This window comes from Myotis lucifugus, unplaced genomic scaffold, assembly GCF_000147115.1.
Source record: "Myotis lucifugus unplaced genomic scaffold, Myoluc2.0 scaffold_77, whole genome shotgun sequence".
In the NCBI taxonomy this organism is placed as follows: Eukaryota; Metazoa; Chordata; class Mammalia; order Chiroptera; family Vespertilionidae; genus Myotis; species Myotis lucifugus.
In genome coordinates this window covers 1927753-1942338 of record NW_005871125.1, presented here as the reverse complement: position 1 = coordinate 1942338, position 14586 = coordinate 1927753, and the positions used below count along the sequence as shown (strand labels likewise).

General features: G+C 35.2%; 1 protein-coding gene across 23 annotated transcripts in view; it reads left to right on the top strand.

The window, feature by feature from the left end:
- Positions 1-14586, top strand: part of LOC102417188 (serine/threonine-protein kinase Sgk3) — a 104824-nt gene that overhangs the window by 61025 nt on the left and 29213 nt on the right. For 13 of the 23 annotated variants that reach the window (XM_023755438.1, XM_023755440.1, XM_023755441.1 and 10 more), the window contains 4 exons: positions 679-762; positions 3633-3705; positions 8386-8461; positions 12220-12364. In XM_023755438.1, the coding sequence (XP_023611206.1) occupies positions 679-762; positions 3633-3705; positions 8386-8461; positions 12220-12364 (378 nt within the window). Of the gene's footprint in view, positions 1-678; positions 763-3207; positions 3249-3632; positions 3706-8385; positions 8462-12219; positions 12365-14586 lie in introns of those variants that run through there. The other 10 variants (XM_006090606.3, XM_023755450.1, XM_023755445.1 and 7 more) reach the window with 7 other exon arrangements.

Below are 14586 nucleotides of genomic sequence, written 5' to 3'. Positions count from 1 at the left end.
CGGTGGGCATTAGAAGATTTAGATCTTAGTCTCACAAGTCTGTGTGCTTGGGCAAGTTGCTTAACTTTTTTTGGCCACTTACTCATATGTATAGTGGGGGGCGTAATATTTGTTCTGCTTACTTCATACGGTTGTTGACTATGATTATATGTAATTATGTATATATGAAAATATTAAGGTAGGAGGAAATCTGAGGATAAATTCTTAGTTTGAAAACTACCATGTAAAAGATGACCTGGGAGAAGGAGAACTAATAATTGAGTATTTACTATGTGCCAGGCATCACTTTTGAAAATACTTTATAGTTTCAGGGTAGTGGTACTGCTGGAGAAGAATAGAGAATATCTTCAGTTGAATCTATAATGTCTTATTCTTGGCAGGAAAATCTGAAACAAGAATGGCAAAATAGGATTCATCTAAATAATGAGTACACGGTATTCACTGTGTTATTCTTTGAAAATTATAGACCTATTTCATAGCATTTTTTAAAAATAAAAGGCCACCTTTCAACAAGATAAAATAAACATTTCAGTTGGTATGCTTGTGTATCTTGGAGAATCATATATAAACATATCTAATATTAGTTTCATGAGTATGAAAACATTCACATATTTAAATAGTTAATGTTTTTTTGCAATCAAATATTGTGTTATTTTTATTATTTTTCTGTTTTCGCAGGTTTATAAAGTTCTGGTCTCAGTGGGCAGGAGTGAGTGGTTTGTCTTCAGAAGATATGCAGAATTTGATAAGCTTTACAATACTGTAAGTAATGGTCACTTTACGAGGTTTTTATTTAAAACAAAACACCTGAGAAAACTCAAAAATACGAGAGATTTTACTTGAGTGATTAAATAATATTCAGATATATCAGAGAAGCAGAAAAGAGTAACAGATTCTTCAAAAGCATTCTAACTTTGGAATTCTTATACAAAAGGGTGGAGAGGGGACAGTTGACAAGTTCCAAATAAAGTATTGAAAGTATGAAAACTAGATGTACAACTTAAAATATATTTTAATGTTATAGAATATTAGAAATAAATCCTTTACATCTACCTCTCTAATAATTGCTAATCATCATGTTATTTCTGGTTAAATTTATTGTGTTTTCTTTTGTTACTTAGTTTTTCTTCAATGCATATGCAACTGAAACTTACTGTATATAGTTTTAAATATTGCTTAATCAATATTTAACATATTAATTAAGACAGTCATTTTTTTACTCTAAGTGAAGTCACATTTTTGAAACAAACTAATAGCCAGTAAGAATTTGTACATGAGAATATCTTCTGTAATTTTTTTCAGTGATTTAAAAAAAATAGTTTATATTAGAGGCTACATGAGGGTTGAGTTGCTAGTTCTATTTGAAATTCTTGGATACCATTATGTATATGACTAGCATTTTTTTTTTAATGATTGTACAAATCTGACTGCGCCTATCCGGATAGCTGGGTTATACTCAGGTAAAAATAGCATGATGGGCCCTAACTGGTTTGGCTCAGTGGATAGAGCGTCGACCTGCGGACTTAAAGGTCCCAGGTTCGATTCCGGTCAAGGGCATGTACCTTGGTTGCGGGCACATCCCCAGTAGTGGGTGTGCAGGAGGCAGCTGGTCGATGTTTCTCTCTCATTGATGTTTCTAACTCTCTATCCTTCTCCCTTCCTCTCTGTAAAAAATCAATAAAATATATTTTTTAAAAAATAGCATGATGGTAACACAATACCCATGCACACTTGCACAGAGGGTTTATATGAACTTAGATGAAATTTTGTTCAGTGAACTACTAATAATTGAAAATTTGAGATTTCTTTATGTATTTTGCTTAAAAGATCATATAGGCCAGACTTACCTTTTAAACGTGTCTCCTTTTGTAGAACTATAGGGGATGTCATCCAAAAACTGATCAGTCAGGAGTCTGCCTGAGTTCAAAGCCTAGCATCCTTGGGATGGTTTCTTTTTAAATAGCTGGTGATTAATTAGGGGGAGCGGTGATATTTGAGTATCTTTAAGGGTAAAGGTAAAGTAGGAATGTTTCTTTTGGGCATTTCCCCACCATGGTCATGTTCTTTCTCTTTTTCCATCAAACATCCCATTTTAAGTATTTTTGCGGACAATTTTCTTAACATGTAGTTGAGTTTTTATTATCCATCTTCCTCATTTTTCCTGTATTTCTCTTTTTTTGTTCTGTTTTTTTTTCTTCTCGTTTCCTTTCTCATTTTATATAACCCCTTTCAATTCTGCCTCCTGGGGGGAGGGGCCAAGACAAAAACAGGGGAATGGTATTAGTTGTGTTCTTTCAAACTATACGAGTGAGTTTAAACTAAGCCTGATTTCCCTAAGTTTGAAAATACAAATTCTTATGCCTCTTTTACAATAAGAGACAAAAAATATAATTTCCAATCTCTAAGCATTTTAATTATCGGTTACATGGGCTTTTATGACTGTTTACATTTTTAAACTTTTTATTGTAGAAATTGCTTAATACCTACAGAGGTAGAACGACTAGTACAAACACAGAAAATAATATAATGTACCATCCAGCTTCAACAATTAAATGGCCATTCCTGTTTCATCTCTGGCCCTAGCCGGCCCCCTGTAATTCTGAAGCATAATTCACTCATCGTATCATTTCATCTGTAAATATTTTAGTATCATCTCTGAAAAAGATAAAGGTCCTTAAAAACACACACACATAACATTATCACATCTAGAACTAAACTAATGATCATGTCTTACCATCAAATAATCACTCAGTATTTATGTGACTGGTTGATAGGTCTATTAAGTGTCTTTTAATCTTCCACCTCTCTTATCTTGCCTTTACAGCTTTTTGTGGAAAAAGCAGTGTCATTTGTCTACAGACTTTTCAGTCTGGATTTTGCTGATAGCATGCCAGTGGTGTAGAGTGATTAATACATTCTTCTGTTCTTTCTATTTCCTGTCAGTTGCTAGTTAGATAGTTTCTGTGTGTGGGAGAGGGGGTAGGGAGGACTCTTACCTGGAGGTTATAATAAAAATAAGCATTAACCCTTATTTATGACTTTACTGCTACAAACTTAAGTTCCTCGGGGCCTAGTTGTTCCTTCTCTGGGGATAAACAAATCTGATAAATGTTTTAGAATAGCAATAGGGGGAAGGCTGAAGTAGAGAATGTTAAAAGCAAAATTCATCAGCTTTCTTAGAAAACAATTGTCAATCTGTTCATATAGAGAGAACACAAAGATCACATCTGCCCCTGAGGTAATAATTGGTGAGTAATATGTATTCAAAATGTATATACTAGATTCTAGTCTAAGCCCTTGACGTAAATGATTTCCTTTAAGCCTCACAAGTCTGTAAGGTAAGTGCTAAAATTATCCCTATTTTGCAGGCAAGAAAACTGAGGTACAGAGATGTTAAGTAACTTATCAAGGTCACAAAGCTGCTAACTGTTCTATTGGCACAAAATAAGATGATTAGACAGTCTATGGTATTTTATTGGTATAACTCAATATTGTACATTTGCTCATGATATAGTTAAAAGTATGTCTTACAATGGATTTTCTCACAAATAGATTGTATTTTATTTTGGTGCGTGCATAAGTAGAAAACTTATAAAATTAAGTTCATATAATGTTACTTTTTAAAATTCTAGTTAAAGAAACAATTTCCCACTATGGCCCTGAAGATTCCTGCCAAGCGAATATTTGGTGATAATTTTGATCCCGGTAAGCAGTAACTTCATAGACCCAGACATAAGTGATAGTTGAAGTCTGAAGACATAGTTAACTCATTCATTGTACTGTATGCTAATATAAAAGTTTACAAAGCTAATTGATCTCGTGCTTTATGAAAACAATGTCTCAGGAAGGTGTTTACTGTGTACCCAGCATTGTTTTAAACACATCACATGTTGTAATTCATTGAGTCCTCACAACAACCCTTTGAGTTGGGTATTATTATTATCATCATGATTTTATAGATAAGGAAATCGAAGCATAGTTAGGGTCACAGACATCTAGTAAATGTCAATTTTGGAAGATAAATTTAAGCAGTCTGGTTTCAGATAATTTTTTTTTGTCATCAAGGATTATTTGGGGTACTTTGCTAACCACGAAGGACATTCTTTGTTACATCGAGAAGCATTTATTGAAAGTATGCTCTCTACCAGCACCCTACAAGCCTCTGAATGGGATTCTAAAAAATGTCCTATTGCTCCCCCTTGGGGAGTGTAATGCCACAAAGGATCTCAGGAATCTGGAGCCCTTATGTCTGAAGCCCCAAGCCGGGAGCTTTTCACTAGAATCCGAGAAATCGATCCAGGTCACAAGTGGCTACTCAGAGAGAGACAGAAGTCTCTTTTTCTACCAGGCATCCTATCAGAAAAGTCATCTATCTGAGTAGTAGGTGAATCCTGAAAGACCAGAGAGCCCTCCCTCCACACCATCTTACTTCCTCAATTCATTTGCTTGTAACCCTGTAACCCATTAAACCTGTGGTTTCCTACATGTCTGCTCTCTCTCGTCAAATTGCTCTCTACTAAATAGCTCTCCAGTTGCTTATCTTTACTGCACTTTTTCCCATTCTTTCCCTCCAAACCTTTTCATTGTACTGTGTGGAATTCTGCCCAGGTTGAACAACCTTCTCTTTATCCTTCATCTTTTTCATATTACTCTCACTTTCCTACTGTAGTTAAAGCTTAGTTCCCCCCCGTGAGGCTGCAGGATGACCCCTTGTAACCCTCTCAACTGGAAGCTCTTTATTTTTTTTACACTTTTTGAACCTCGGGATTGGTGAGGATTCTCACTTCCCCTAGTATATGTAAAATTTTTTATTCGCGTTTGTAACTACGTCGTTCACAGGAAACTAGAGGCTAAGCCACTCTCCCAAGCATCACAGCTAATATGTGGAGAATTACTCATCCAGGTTCGTCTCTTTTATTCCCTTACTCTACTCTCTGCTTAAAGCATGGTGCCTTTAGAAACAAAATTCATAAACTTCTGTGCATTTTCTTTAAAAATTGCTTGTTTGGAACATTACAGAACTCTGACCCTGTTTCCTGATCTGAAAGGCGTGCGTGAGGGATAAAGGATCTCCGTGGTCCCTGCGGGCTCTAAATATCCTTTGATCGCGAGTATGATCAGGTCACTCTGACCACCAGTAGCCGTGTTAGGACAGAAAAACCTTCAGTCAAAATTTGATTTTTTTTACCCCCTGTTCTATAGTGTTGGAGATTTTCTCCTTTTGGATGATTTTTCTAGAAGCACTGAAATGACAAATCTTTATAGGTCAGTTTAATACTTATTCTGGAGACTAAAGCTTTCATTTTATTATCTAAGCACTATGTTCTTTTGGATCTCTAATTGAAAACTCTTGAATAACAATAGATACATTCACATAAATTCTTTTTTTTAATAATTTAAATTTATTTTTAATAGAATATTATTAAATTTTATTTAAAATACATTTTATTTTACTCAATAGTATAAGAAAAAATACAGTAAAATTCTAAATAATATACATAGTCACATAAATTCTTAATTGGAGAGATTTTAAAAATATATATATCTCCAACTATTATTCTTTTTTTTTTTTTAATCCTCATTCGAGGATATGATTTTAGAGATAGAGGAAAGGAGAGAATGAAACATTAATGTGAGAGAGAAACATCAATCAGTTGCCTCACATACACACCTCTACCGGGGGTTGAACCCGCAACCATTTGGTGCATGGGACGACGCTCCAACCAACTGAGACACCTACCCAGGGCTCCAACTATAATTGTTTTTTGTTTTGTTTTTTTATTTTTTCTATTTATTACTCTCTATACCCTTAACCTGAAGCCTGGACCAGCGGTTCTCAACCTGTGGGCCACGACCCCTTTGGGGGTCGAACGACCCTTTCACAGAGGTCGCCTAAGACCATCGGAAAACACATATATAATTACATATTGTTTTTGTGATTAATCACTATGCTTTAATTATGTTCAATTTGTAACAATGAAAATACATCCTGCATATCAGATATTTACATTATTACTCATAACAGTAGCAAAATTACAGTTATGAAGTAGCAACGAAAATACTTTTATGGTTGGGGGTCACCACAACATGAGGAACTGTATTAAAGGGTCGCGGCATTAGGAAGGTTGAGAACCACTGACCTAGTCCATTGTTATCATCGCTCTCCCATCTACTAGGCCTGGAGATAGAGTAGTATCCTTCTTCCTTTCTTCCAGAACATCTCCTTCCATTCCCTATAAAATTCCCCCAGCTTTTTTAAAAACTCAGAATTCCCCCTAAATTCTGACTACTACTGATCTTCTTTTTTCATTACTGACTTCTTTTATTTATCTTCTTTAGGGCTTTCAAAACTGTTTGAAGTCAGTAATGAAGTGGAAAGACAAGTAGCACTTAGTGCAGCATGGGATACAGCTCCCTGAAGAAAGCAAATCACTCTCTCTTACCACAACCCGTCTCCCAGTATCAAATGTACCAGCAGGGAAAATCCACAGAACAATTTAGAGATGCTTCCATGTGATCACTAGATTTTATTTAAGTATCTCAAATATAGTCATTCATTTTAGTTCTCTATGTTACTAAATCCAGTTCCAGAAAACGGATTGTCTTTCAAGTATAGTTTTTTTATATATATATTTTTTATTGATTTCAGAGAGGAAGGGAGAGGGGGAGAGAGAGAAAGAAACATCAGTGATGAGAATCATTGATTGGCTTCCACACACCCCCCCACTGGGGATCAAGCCCGCAACCTGGGCATGTGTCCTGACCAGGAATCGAACTGTGACCTCCTGGTTCATAGGTCGACTCTCAACCATTGAGCCACACCGGCTGGGCAAGTATAGTTTTTAGTGAAAACCTCACATATGCTTTACTACTGTCTGGTGACAGAAAGAATGCCCTTGGAAGAGTTTTACAAGATACCTTCCTGAAATTCTTCAAGAAATTCATAGTGGAACAAGAAACAGCTGCCAAGTGCATCTGTATCTAAGAGACCAGATCTAATTTATATTTGTTCTTTTAAGAAATGGAAATAAAACCTACACGACTAGAAGCAACCCATAATTGGGGTGAAAAACACTATATTAAATGTTTGTTGAGTAGAAATTATTTTATTAAACCAAAACTCACTGTGAAGTTGAATGTTGTTTGTAGGTTTTTATAGAGACATTCGCTATTTTGAGATACTCTCTCAAGTCTCCTGTTTCTTCCGTTTTTAGAGTATTCAGGTACTCCTTGACTTACATGACATTCTGATAAACCCATCGTATGTTGAAAATATCATAAATTGAAAATGCATTGAATGCACCTATTGAATACATCATAGCTTAGCCTAGCCTAGACCTCAAATGTGTTCAGAACACTTACATTAGCCTATTGTTGGCAAAATCATCTTGTTGCCATAGAGAGTATCATACTGCACATTGATAGCCTGGGGAAAGATCAAAATTCAAAGTATGGTTTCTACTGAGTTCTTAGCTCTTTCACACCATTGTAAAGTTGAAAAATCCTAAGTCGGACCATTGTAAGTCAGGGACCATCTGCATTTCTTAAGAATTTAAGGTTAGGATGATGGCTTTTTGATGAAATAACAACAAAAATACTAATAGCTGAAGATTATGCTCTTTTCTACCAGGCGTTCTGTAAACTTATATGCAATCACATTTAATCCTGTAACAACAGTATGAGGTATAAATATTGTTCTTGTTCCCATTTTACAAGTAAGGATTTAAATCTTAGAAAGGTTCAAGGTCAGTTAGCTAATAAGTAGCAGAGGCAAAATACTTGAATAAAGTTTTCAAATTCTAAGAAATCTTTGTGCTTAACTGCTGTTGCATGAACCTCAGTTATAAACAGTCAAAACACTTTGAAGAGACTGGACAATTATTTGTTAGGAAATGTTCCAGTGTATTTTTTTAAGGGTGGGTTTGTTTGTTTTTTAGCATCAGAGTTTTGATGAAACTCAAGTAACCAATTAATCATTCCCCAGTTGCAAGGATTTCCAGTAATTCTTGTTTTGTTTTGTTTTTAATTAGCATGATTTTTTTTTCAGTCACCAGTGTCATAGTGTTCATTTTTATTTCTTACTTGGTAGTGCAGGAGGAGTTGGACAAAGCGAATGCTTCCAGTTTTTATAGTGAATCTATTTAGAACCTAAAATAGTCTCTCTTTTTGTAGAATTTTCTTTTGGGAGATATGCTATCTGCTTTATTTTATTTTTATAATCATTGTATTTATGGATTTTAAAATATATATTTCTAAGTATTTGTTTTTTGTTGTAAATCAAGAAACATAAATTAAGAAATGGCTCTTATCTATTCTTACATAACTGTATTGATAATTACGTAGTCTGACATAAATAATCCTAATAGCTTATATCTCTCTTAACAGATTTTATCAAACAAAGAAGAGCAGGACTGAATGAATTCATTCAGAACTTAGTTAGGTATCCAGAACTTTACAACCAGTAAGTAATTTTCATTGTGTTCTGAAGAGGCACTGAAACCAAACCTAAGAATATTGCATAAGTTACTGATGCAGATTTTATATGTTCTGTGGAATGTCATTGTGCTACACATAATGTGTGTGTATATTTGTAAAATCTTCCTCAAGCATTTCCCCTTGGTCTTTTTTTTTTTTTTTTGTATTGTTAATCCTCACCAAAAGATATTTTTCCATTGATTTTTAGAAAGAGTGGGAAGGAGAGATCAAGAGAGAGAGACATTGATGTGAGAGAGAAACATTGATTGGTTGCCTCCCACACGCACAGCAACCAGAGCTGGAGATGGAACCTGCAACCGAGGTACATGCCCTTGACCGGAATCGAGCCTGGGACCCTACAGTCCGCAGGCCAGCGCTCTATCCACTGAGCCAAACCGGCTAGGGCTCCCCTGGTATTCTTAACTCATTTTTTGACTATCAACTTAAGGCCCTAGTTATTTTCTTTCTGCCTTTTACACTTATATTGGTTTTGTAGATTAAACTTGAAAGGAATTTGTATAGTGCACAGTTAAAACAGTTGGCTAATTGTTCAATGTTATATTTATTCCTGCATTCAAATAGCATTTATTAACTACTTGTTGTGTGCGCTAGGAACATAAAGAGTGCTGAGTGTCATTCCTATGTTCCAGAGGCATAGGTTTCCAGTCTAGTGGAAGAGACACATATATCAACAAGCAATTAAGCTAGGAAAGATTTATGATAGAGGTGTTAGAAGATAACAGAAAAATGTGGCCAGCTCTTCTTGGAAAGGTCAAAGAAGGCTTCCTGGGACTTAAAGGAAGTGCAGTCATTCAAGAAGAAAACACAGAGAGAGCATTCCAGGCAAAGGCAGCAGTGCGTGTACGAGTCTACAAGAAGCCTGACGTGTTCAGGACACTTAAGTATGACTGGAACACAGAGTAGATTTTCATTAAGGAGATAAGGCCTCTGAAGAAGTTGGCAAGGCTCGGGCCCACGTGCCACCACTCTTGTTCTCTTCCATCGAGAGGCCTCCAGCCCTTCTCAACACAGCATTCCAGGCAGCCACTGACATGGTGCTCTCCCAGCCTGTGTGTGTGTCTTGTGCTAATGAGTGCAAACTCCTTCTGTAGACCAGCAGCTGCCCATGGAGGCAGAAAGGGTATGTCCTATCAGAAACACCCAGGAACAGGGTTTGAGATACGTTTTCATTTTGAGCCCAATAATTTCTTCATGGGTATTCATCATGTTTATTGTGATTTGCAATTTACATATATGTTACTTGTATGTGTAAAGTATTATATTCTAAGAAATAAAGAGAATAAATTATCTGTGGGGCTTTTTCACAGCTTACCTTTCTACGTAGATGTAACTAAGGGTTGTGTTAGGGACAGTGGTGCAGACACCACACTCCTTAAGTCTTTTCAGATCACAGCACTGAAGGACTGTATTTTTAGCACTTGTTCTGAAAGCAATGATTTTTTTTTACATTACCTGTTGTAGAGTTCTTTACAGTTTACTGTAGGTTTCTGGTCAAGAGCACATACCTCGGTTGCAGGTTCCATCCCTGGCCCTAGTCTAGGAGCATGTAGGAGGCAACCAATCGATGTGTCTCTCTCACATCAATGTTTCTCTCTCTCTGTCTTTCCTCCTCCCTTCCACTCTCTGTAAAAATCAATGGAAAAATACTAGTATACTCAGGCGAGGATTAACAACAACAACAAAAAGTTTCCCATGATAAAGGACAATAAATAAATATACTTACCATGGAAATAGCTCATGCAGATAATTCACACTTAAGACACCAAAAAAAAAAAAATGGACAAAGCACTTTGATTTACAAAAGAGGAGCTACAAATGGCTGATTAATTACCCAAAAATAACTGAACATTTCCTTCCCTATTTAAGAAATGCAAATGGAAGCAGAAAGACCTTATTTTATCTTTATTCTAGTAAATAGCACATACAGGAAAGAGCAGAAATCATGACTGTACAGCTTACTAAATTATGTGAAAGTGAATACACCAGAGTTGCCACCCCCCAGGCCAAGCAATAGAACGTTACCAGCACCCCTGAAGCCCCTCACAATCTCCTCTCCATCTCTTTTCTAACCCAGAGGTAATCATTCTCCTGATTTTTTAGCAGCATAGATTAATGTGCTCTGTTTTTTAACATTATACAAATGCAGTCATACAATACATATTCCTTATCTGGCTTATTTTCAACAATGTGAGAGTCACTATGTTGTCACATATAGCTGTGGGTTGTTCTGTTTCCATAGCTGTGCATATCCCATTGTGTGAATAGGCCATAGTTTATCCATGCTACCACTGATGGACATGTGAGTTGTTTCCGGTTTCCGGCTATGACGAATAATGTTGCCATTAACATATATTTTGGGGCACATGTGCAAGCATTTCTGATGTATCTTGGAATAGAAACCCTGGGTTGTAGAGTATATACAGGGTTCAGCAAAAGTGGGTTTAATTCGTATGGAAAATAATAGAATAATCCTATATAATAAAAGGCTAATATGCAAACTGTCCCCTCAGGAATTTGACCGACTGGGAGTTCAACAGCTCACTGTGACGTGCGCTGACCACCAGGGGGCAGCACGGAACGAAGGAAGGCCCTGATCGCTGGCCAGGCCTAGGGACCCTACCCGTGCACGAATTTTGTGCACTGGGCCTCTAGTTAATAAATAATAGTACAAGATTAAACTCTGTTCGCATGCTCACAGCTGTAAGCCTACTTTTGCGCCGCTGTATTTAAACTTGCTAAGAGAGTAGATCTTAAAGGTTCTCATCACAAGAAAAAAAAATTGTAACTGTGTATAGTGATGGATGTTAATTAGACTTACTGTGATCATTTACATACAAATATCAGGTATATCTCAAGAAGAAAAAAAGAACATTTGGTAGACGGTACCTCTGATAGAGAGGTAGAATCATTGCTCGGGATTCTCATTCGTCCATACAAAGCCCCTCTTTTATTTTAGTCCATTTTTTTCTCTTCATCTTTGATCTTCACTCCCAGTTCTTCATTCCACTATTGGTTCCCACTTTAATGTGTTTGTTATATGTTTTTGGATACCTGTTTACCTACTGTTGCTTTGTGTTCCTAAGTATTTAATACACATATGCACATAAATGGTATTGTGCTGAAGCTCCTTGTTTCTGCCTGCTGTAGGCGATTTCTCTGCTTGCCTACTCATTTCTCTAGTGGCAGATGGCTGTTTTGCTTCTGATTCACTACTATAAGGAATGTTGCAATGAGTATCCTAGTTACATGCCTTTCACGGAACCTGTGCGTAATTTTTTTCTGTGGTTTGTTCCTTGAACTGGAATTTCTGGGTCAGGGAAATGCATACACAGTCTCACCAAGTATTGCCAGATTGCTTTTTAGAAAACTTGCCTCATTTTACATTCTCACCAGTAATACATGAGGGTGTCTCTTTCCCTATATGCCTACCAACTTTTGATATTATCTGTCTTTCTAAATTTTGCCATTTAATGGACATAAAGTGGCATCTCATTATTATTTTAATTTGTATTTCTTATACTATTAGTGAACTTAGGCATCTTGATAAATTTTCTTACCGTTTGGGTTTTGTCTTCTATGAACTGACTATTCCTTTACCCATGTTGGATTCTCTATTTTTTAAAAAAAAAATAACTTGCTTATTCATTTCATAATAATGAGTATTAATAGATTTGTTTGGCGTTATTAATATAAATGGTATTATTTTTATTTTCATTTTAAAAGGGAGAAAAGCTGTAGAAATACTTTCAAAGTCATGATAAAGTTAATTTTTGCTTTTAGTCCAGATGTCAGAGCGTTCCTTCAAATGGACAGTCCGAAACACCAGTCAGATCCATCTGAAGATGAGGATGAAAGAAGTACTGAGAAGGTAGTTAAAAGGGAATGTATTTTTTAACAGAAAAAATACCATTCCCCAAAGATGAAATTATTGGCAACTTTAGGACATATAGTTAAAACAAAGTCATTTTATCTATTGTAAATTTTCTGTTCTGTAGAATGCATAAAAACAAATGTGTATACTTCTTACTGATCACTATTATCAAATTTATAAATGAGCATATTTTATAATAAAAAGTAATACATGTTAATTAAACAGTTTTGAAAATAGTAAAAAGGGAAGTATTACCCATACTATCAGACCCAAGTAATTTTTAACATTTTAGTGATTTTTCTTTCTAATCTTCTCTTAACATATAGTGATTTTTCAAAATTATCTTAATTCTAATTATATAGTGTATACAGTTTTGTATTCCACTCTCTTCACTTTACATCTGATTTTTTTAGTCACTATTTGCCTGCATCTTCATCACTATACTTGAGTAGGATATTTTAATTTTTTATTTATTTTGATATTATTTTTTAAATATATTTTTATTGATTTCAGAGAGGAAGGGAGAGGGAGAGAGAGATAGAAACATCAATGATGAGAGAGAATCATTGATTGGCTGCCTCCTGCACACCCCCTACTGGATATTGGGCCCGAAACCCAGGCATGTGCCCTGACCAGGGATCAAACCGTGACCTCCTGATTCATAGGTCAGTGCTCAATCGTTGAGCCACACTGGCTGGGTGGATATTTTTATTTTTGTTAATAAATTCTGATAAATATAATAAGTTCATGCCTTATTACGAAGCTATTCTTCTGCATTTACTTTAAAAATTATCTGGGAAAGGTAAATTATAATAATTTTACTTAACGGATTATTAGATAGCAATTCAAGTTATAATTACAAGTGTTATAAATATGATAATACCTTTATAATTCAAGATTGTTTATTAAAATATATACATGCAAATCAGAGGTTTTGGGTTGGAGGGCATCTTTGTTTTTATAATTTCTTTTAATTATGTCATGGTTCTCTTTTTGTAACTTAAAAGATAATATTATGAGTTGGAACATGACTGTCCCATAGCTAGAACCTTCATTTGATAATAGATGTATTCCTTTTTTGCAACTGCTGGAAAGTAGTAATGTTTCTCTGAGACCCCAAGGGGATGCTCAGTTAAGAGAACAGGTTTAACTTTTTCATCTGTGATATGGTTGCTCCTAGGACAACATAAAAGAATCTTTTTATCTTATACTTTTGCAACTAATCCAAAGAGTAACTGGAAAGCATTTGTAACTAATGAGGTAGTGTCTATATAAAAAGCACATATAAGTGGATTTTTCAAAAGAATATTTAAGATCCCAGTAGATAAAAGAAAAAGGAACATGAAGAAATACTGTTTGTAAATAAATGTATGGGAAAATGTTCAGCCTTGATACCAATAGAAGAGTATTTTTAAATGAGATTTTTTTCCTCTCTATCAAGTTAACTAAAATGTAACGTAAATAAAATACTGTAGGACTGAGAAGGTAAGGTACAATGGGCACCCTTGGGCATTACTGGTGTCATTATAAATTTATGCAACTCTTTTGGAAAGCAACTTGGCAATATGAATCAGACATAAATATTCATGTCCTTTGGGAGTTGAGGCAAGAAGTAATCCTTCCTATGGAAAAAAGACAAAGATGTTTGGTTTAGTATGATTTATAATGAAAAAGTAAAATCACATTAAACATTCATCAATCAAATAGTATGTCTCTATACATTGTACATTTAAAAAATATTTTTGAAGATATATTTTAAGTTTTGACATACTATTAGATGAAATCAGGGTATAACATTTTATATGCATATTCACACAGTGTGATTATAGCCAGTTTTTAAAAGTTATGCAAAGACTACAGTATATGAAATTACTGTTAAAAATTTACAAAATTATCTGTTGGTAAAGTTATGGATTTTTTTTTAAAGAAGTCTTCCTAGTTTTTCCATATTTTCCAACTATGAGTATATGTTATTAATTGAAAAAGATGAAACTGTTGAAAAATATTTTAAAGGACAAAAATCTATATAACCACGGTTTCCCATGTTTTACTTGCTAATCATGTTGAGAGTATGTAGGTTTAGGTCAATTAGAGAATGTCTTACCTTGCTATAAGAGACAGCTGGTTTTGAAAGAACCAGACTGAGCCCACAGTTGGTTGGGTGTTGTCCTGTGCACCGAAAGGTTGCTGGTTCGATTCCCTGTGAGGGCACATGCCTG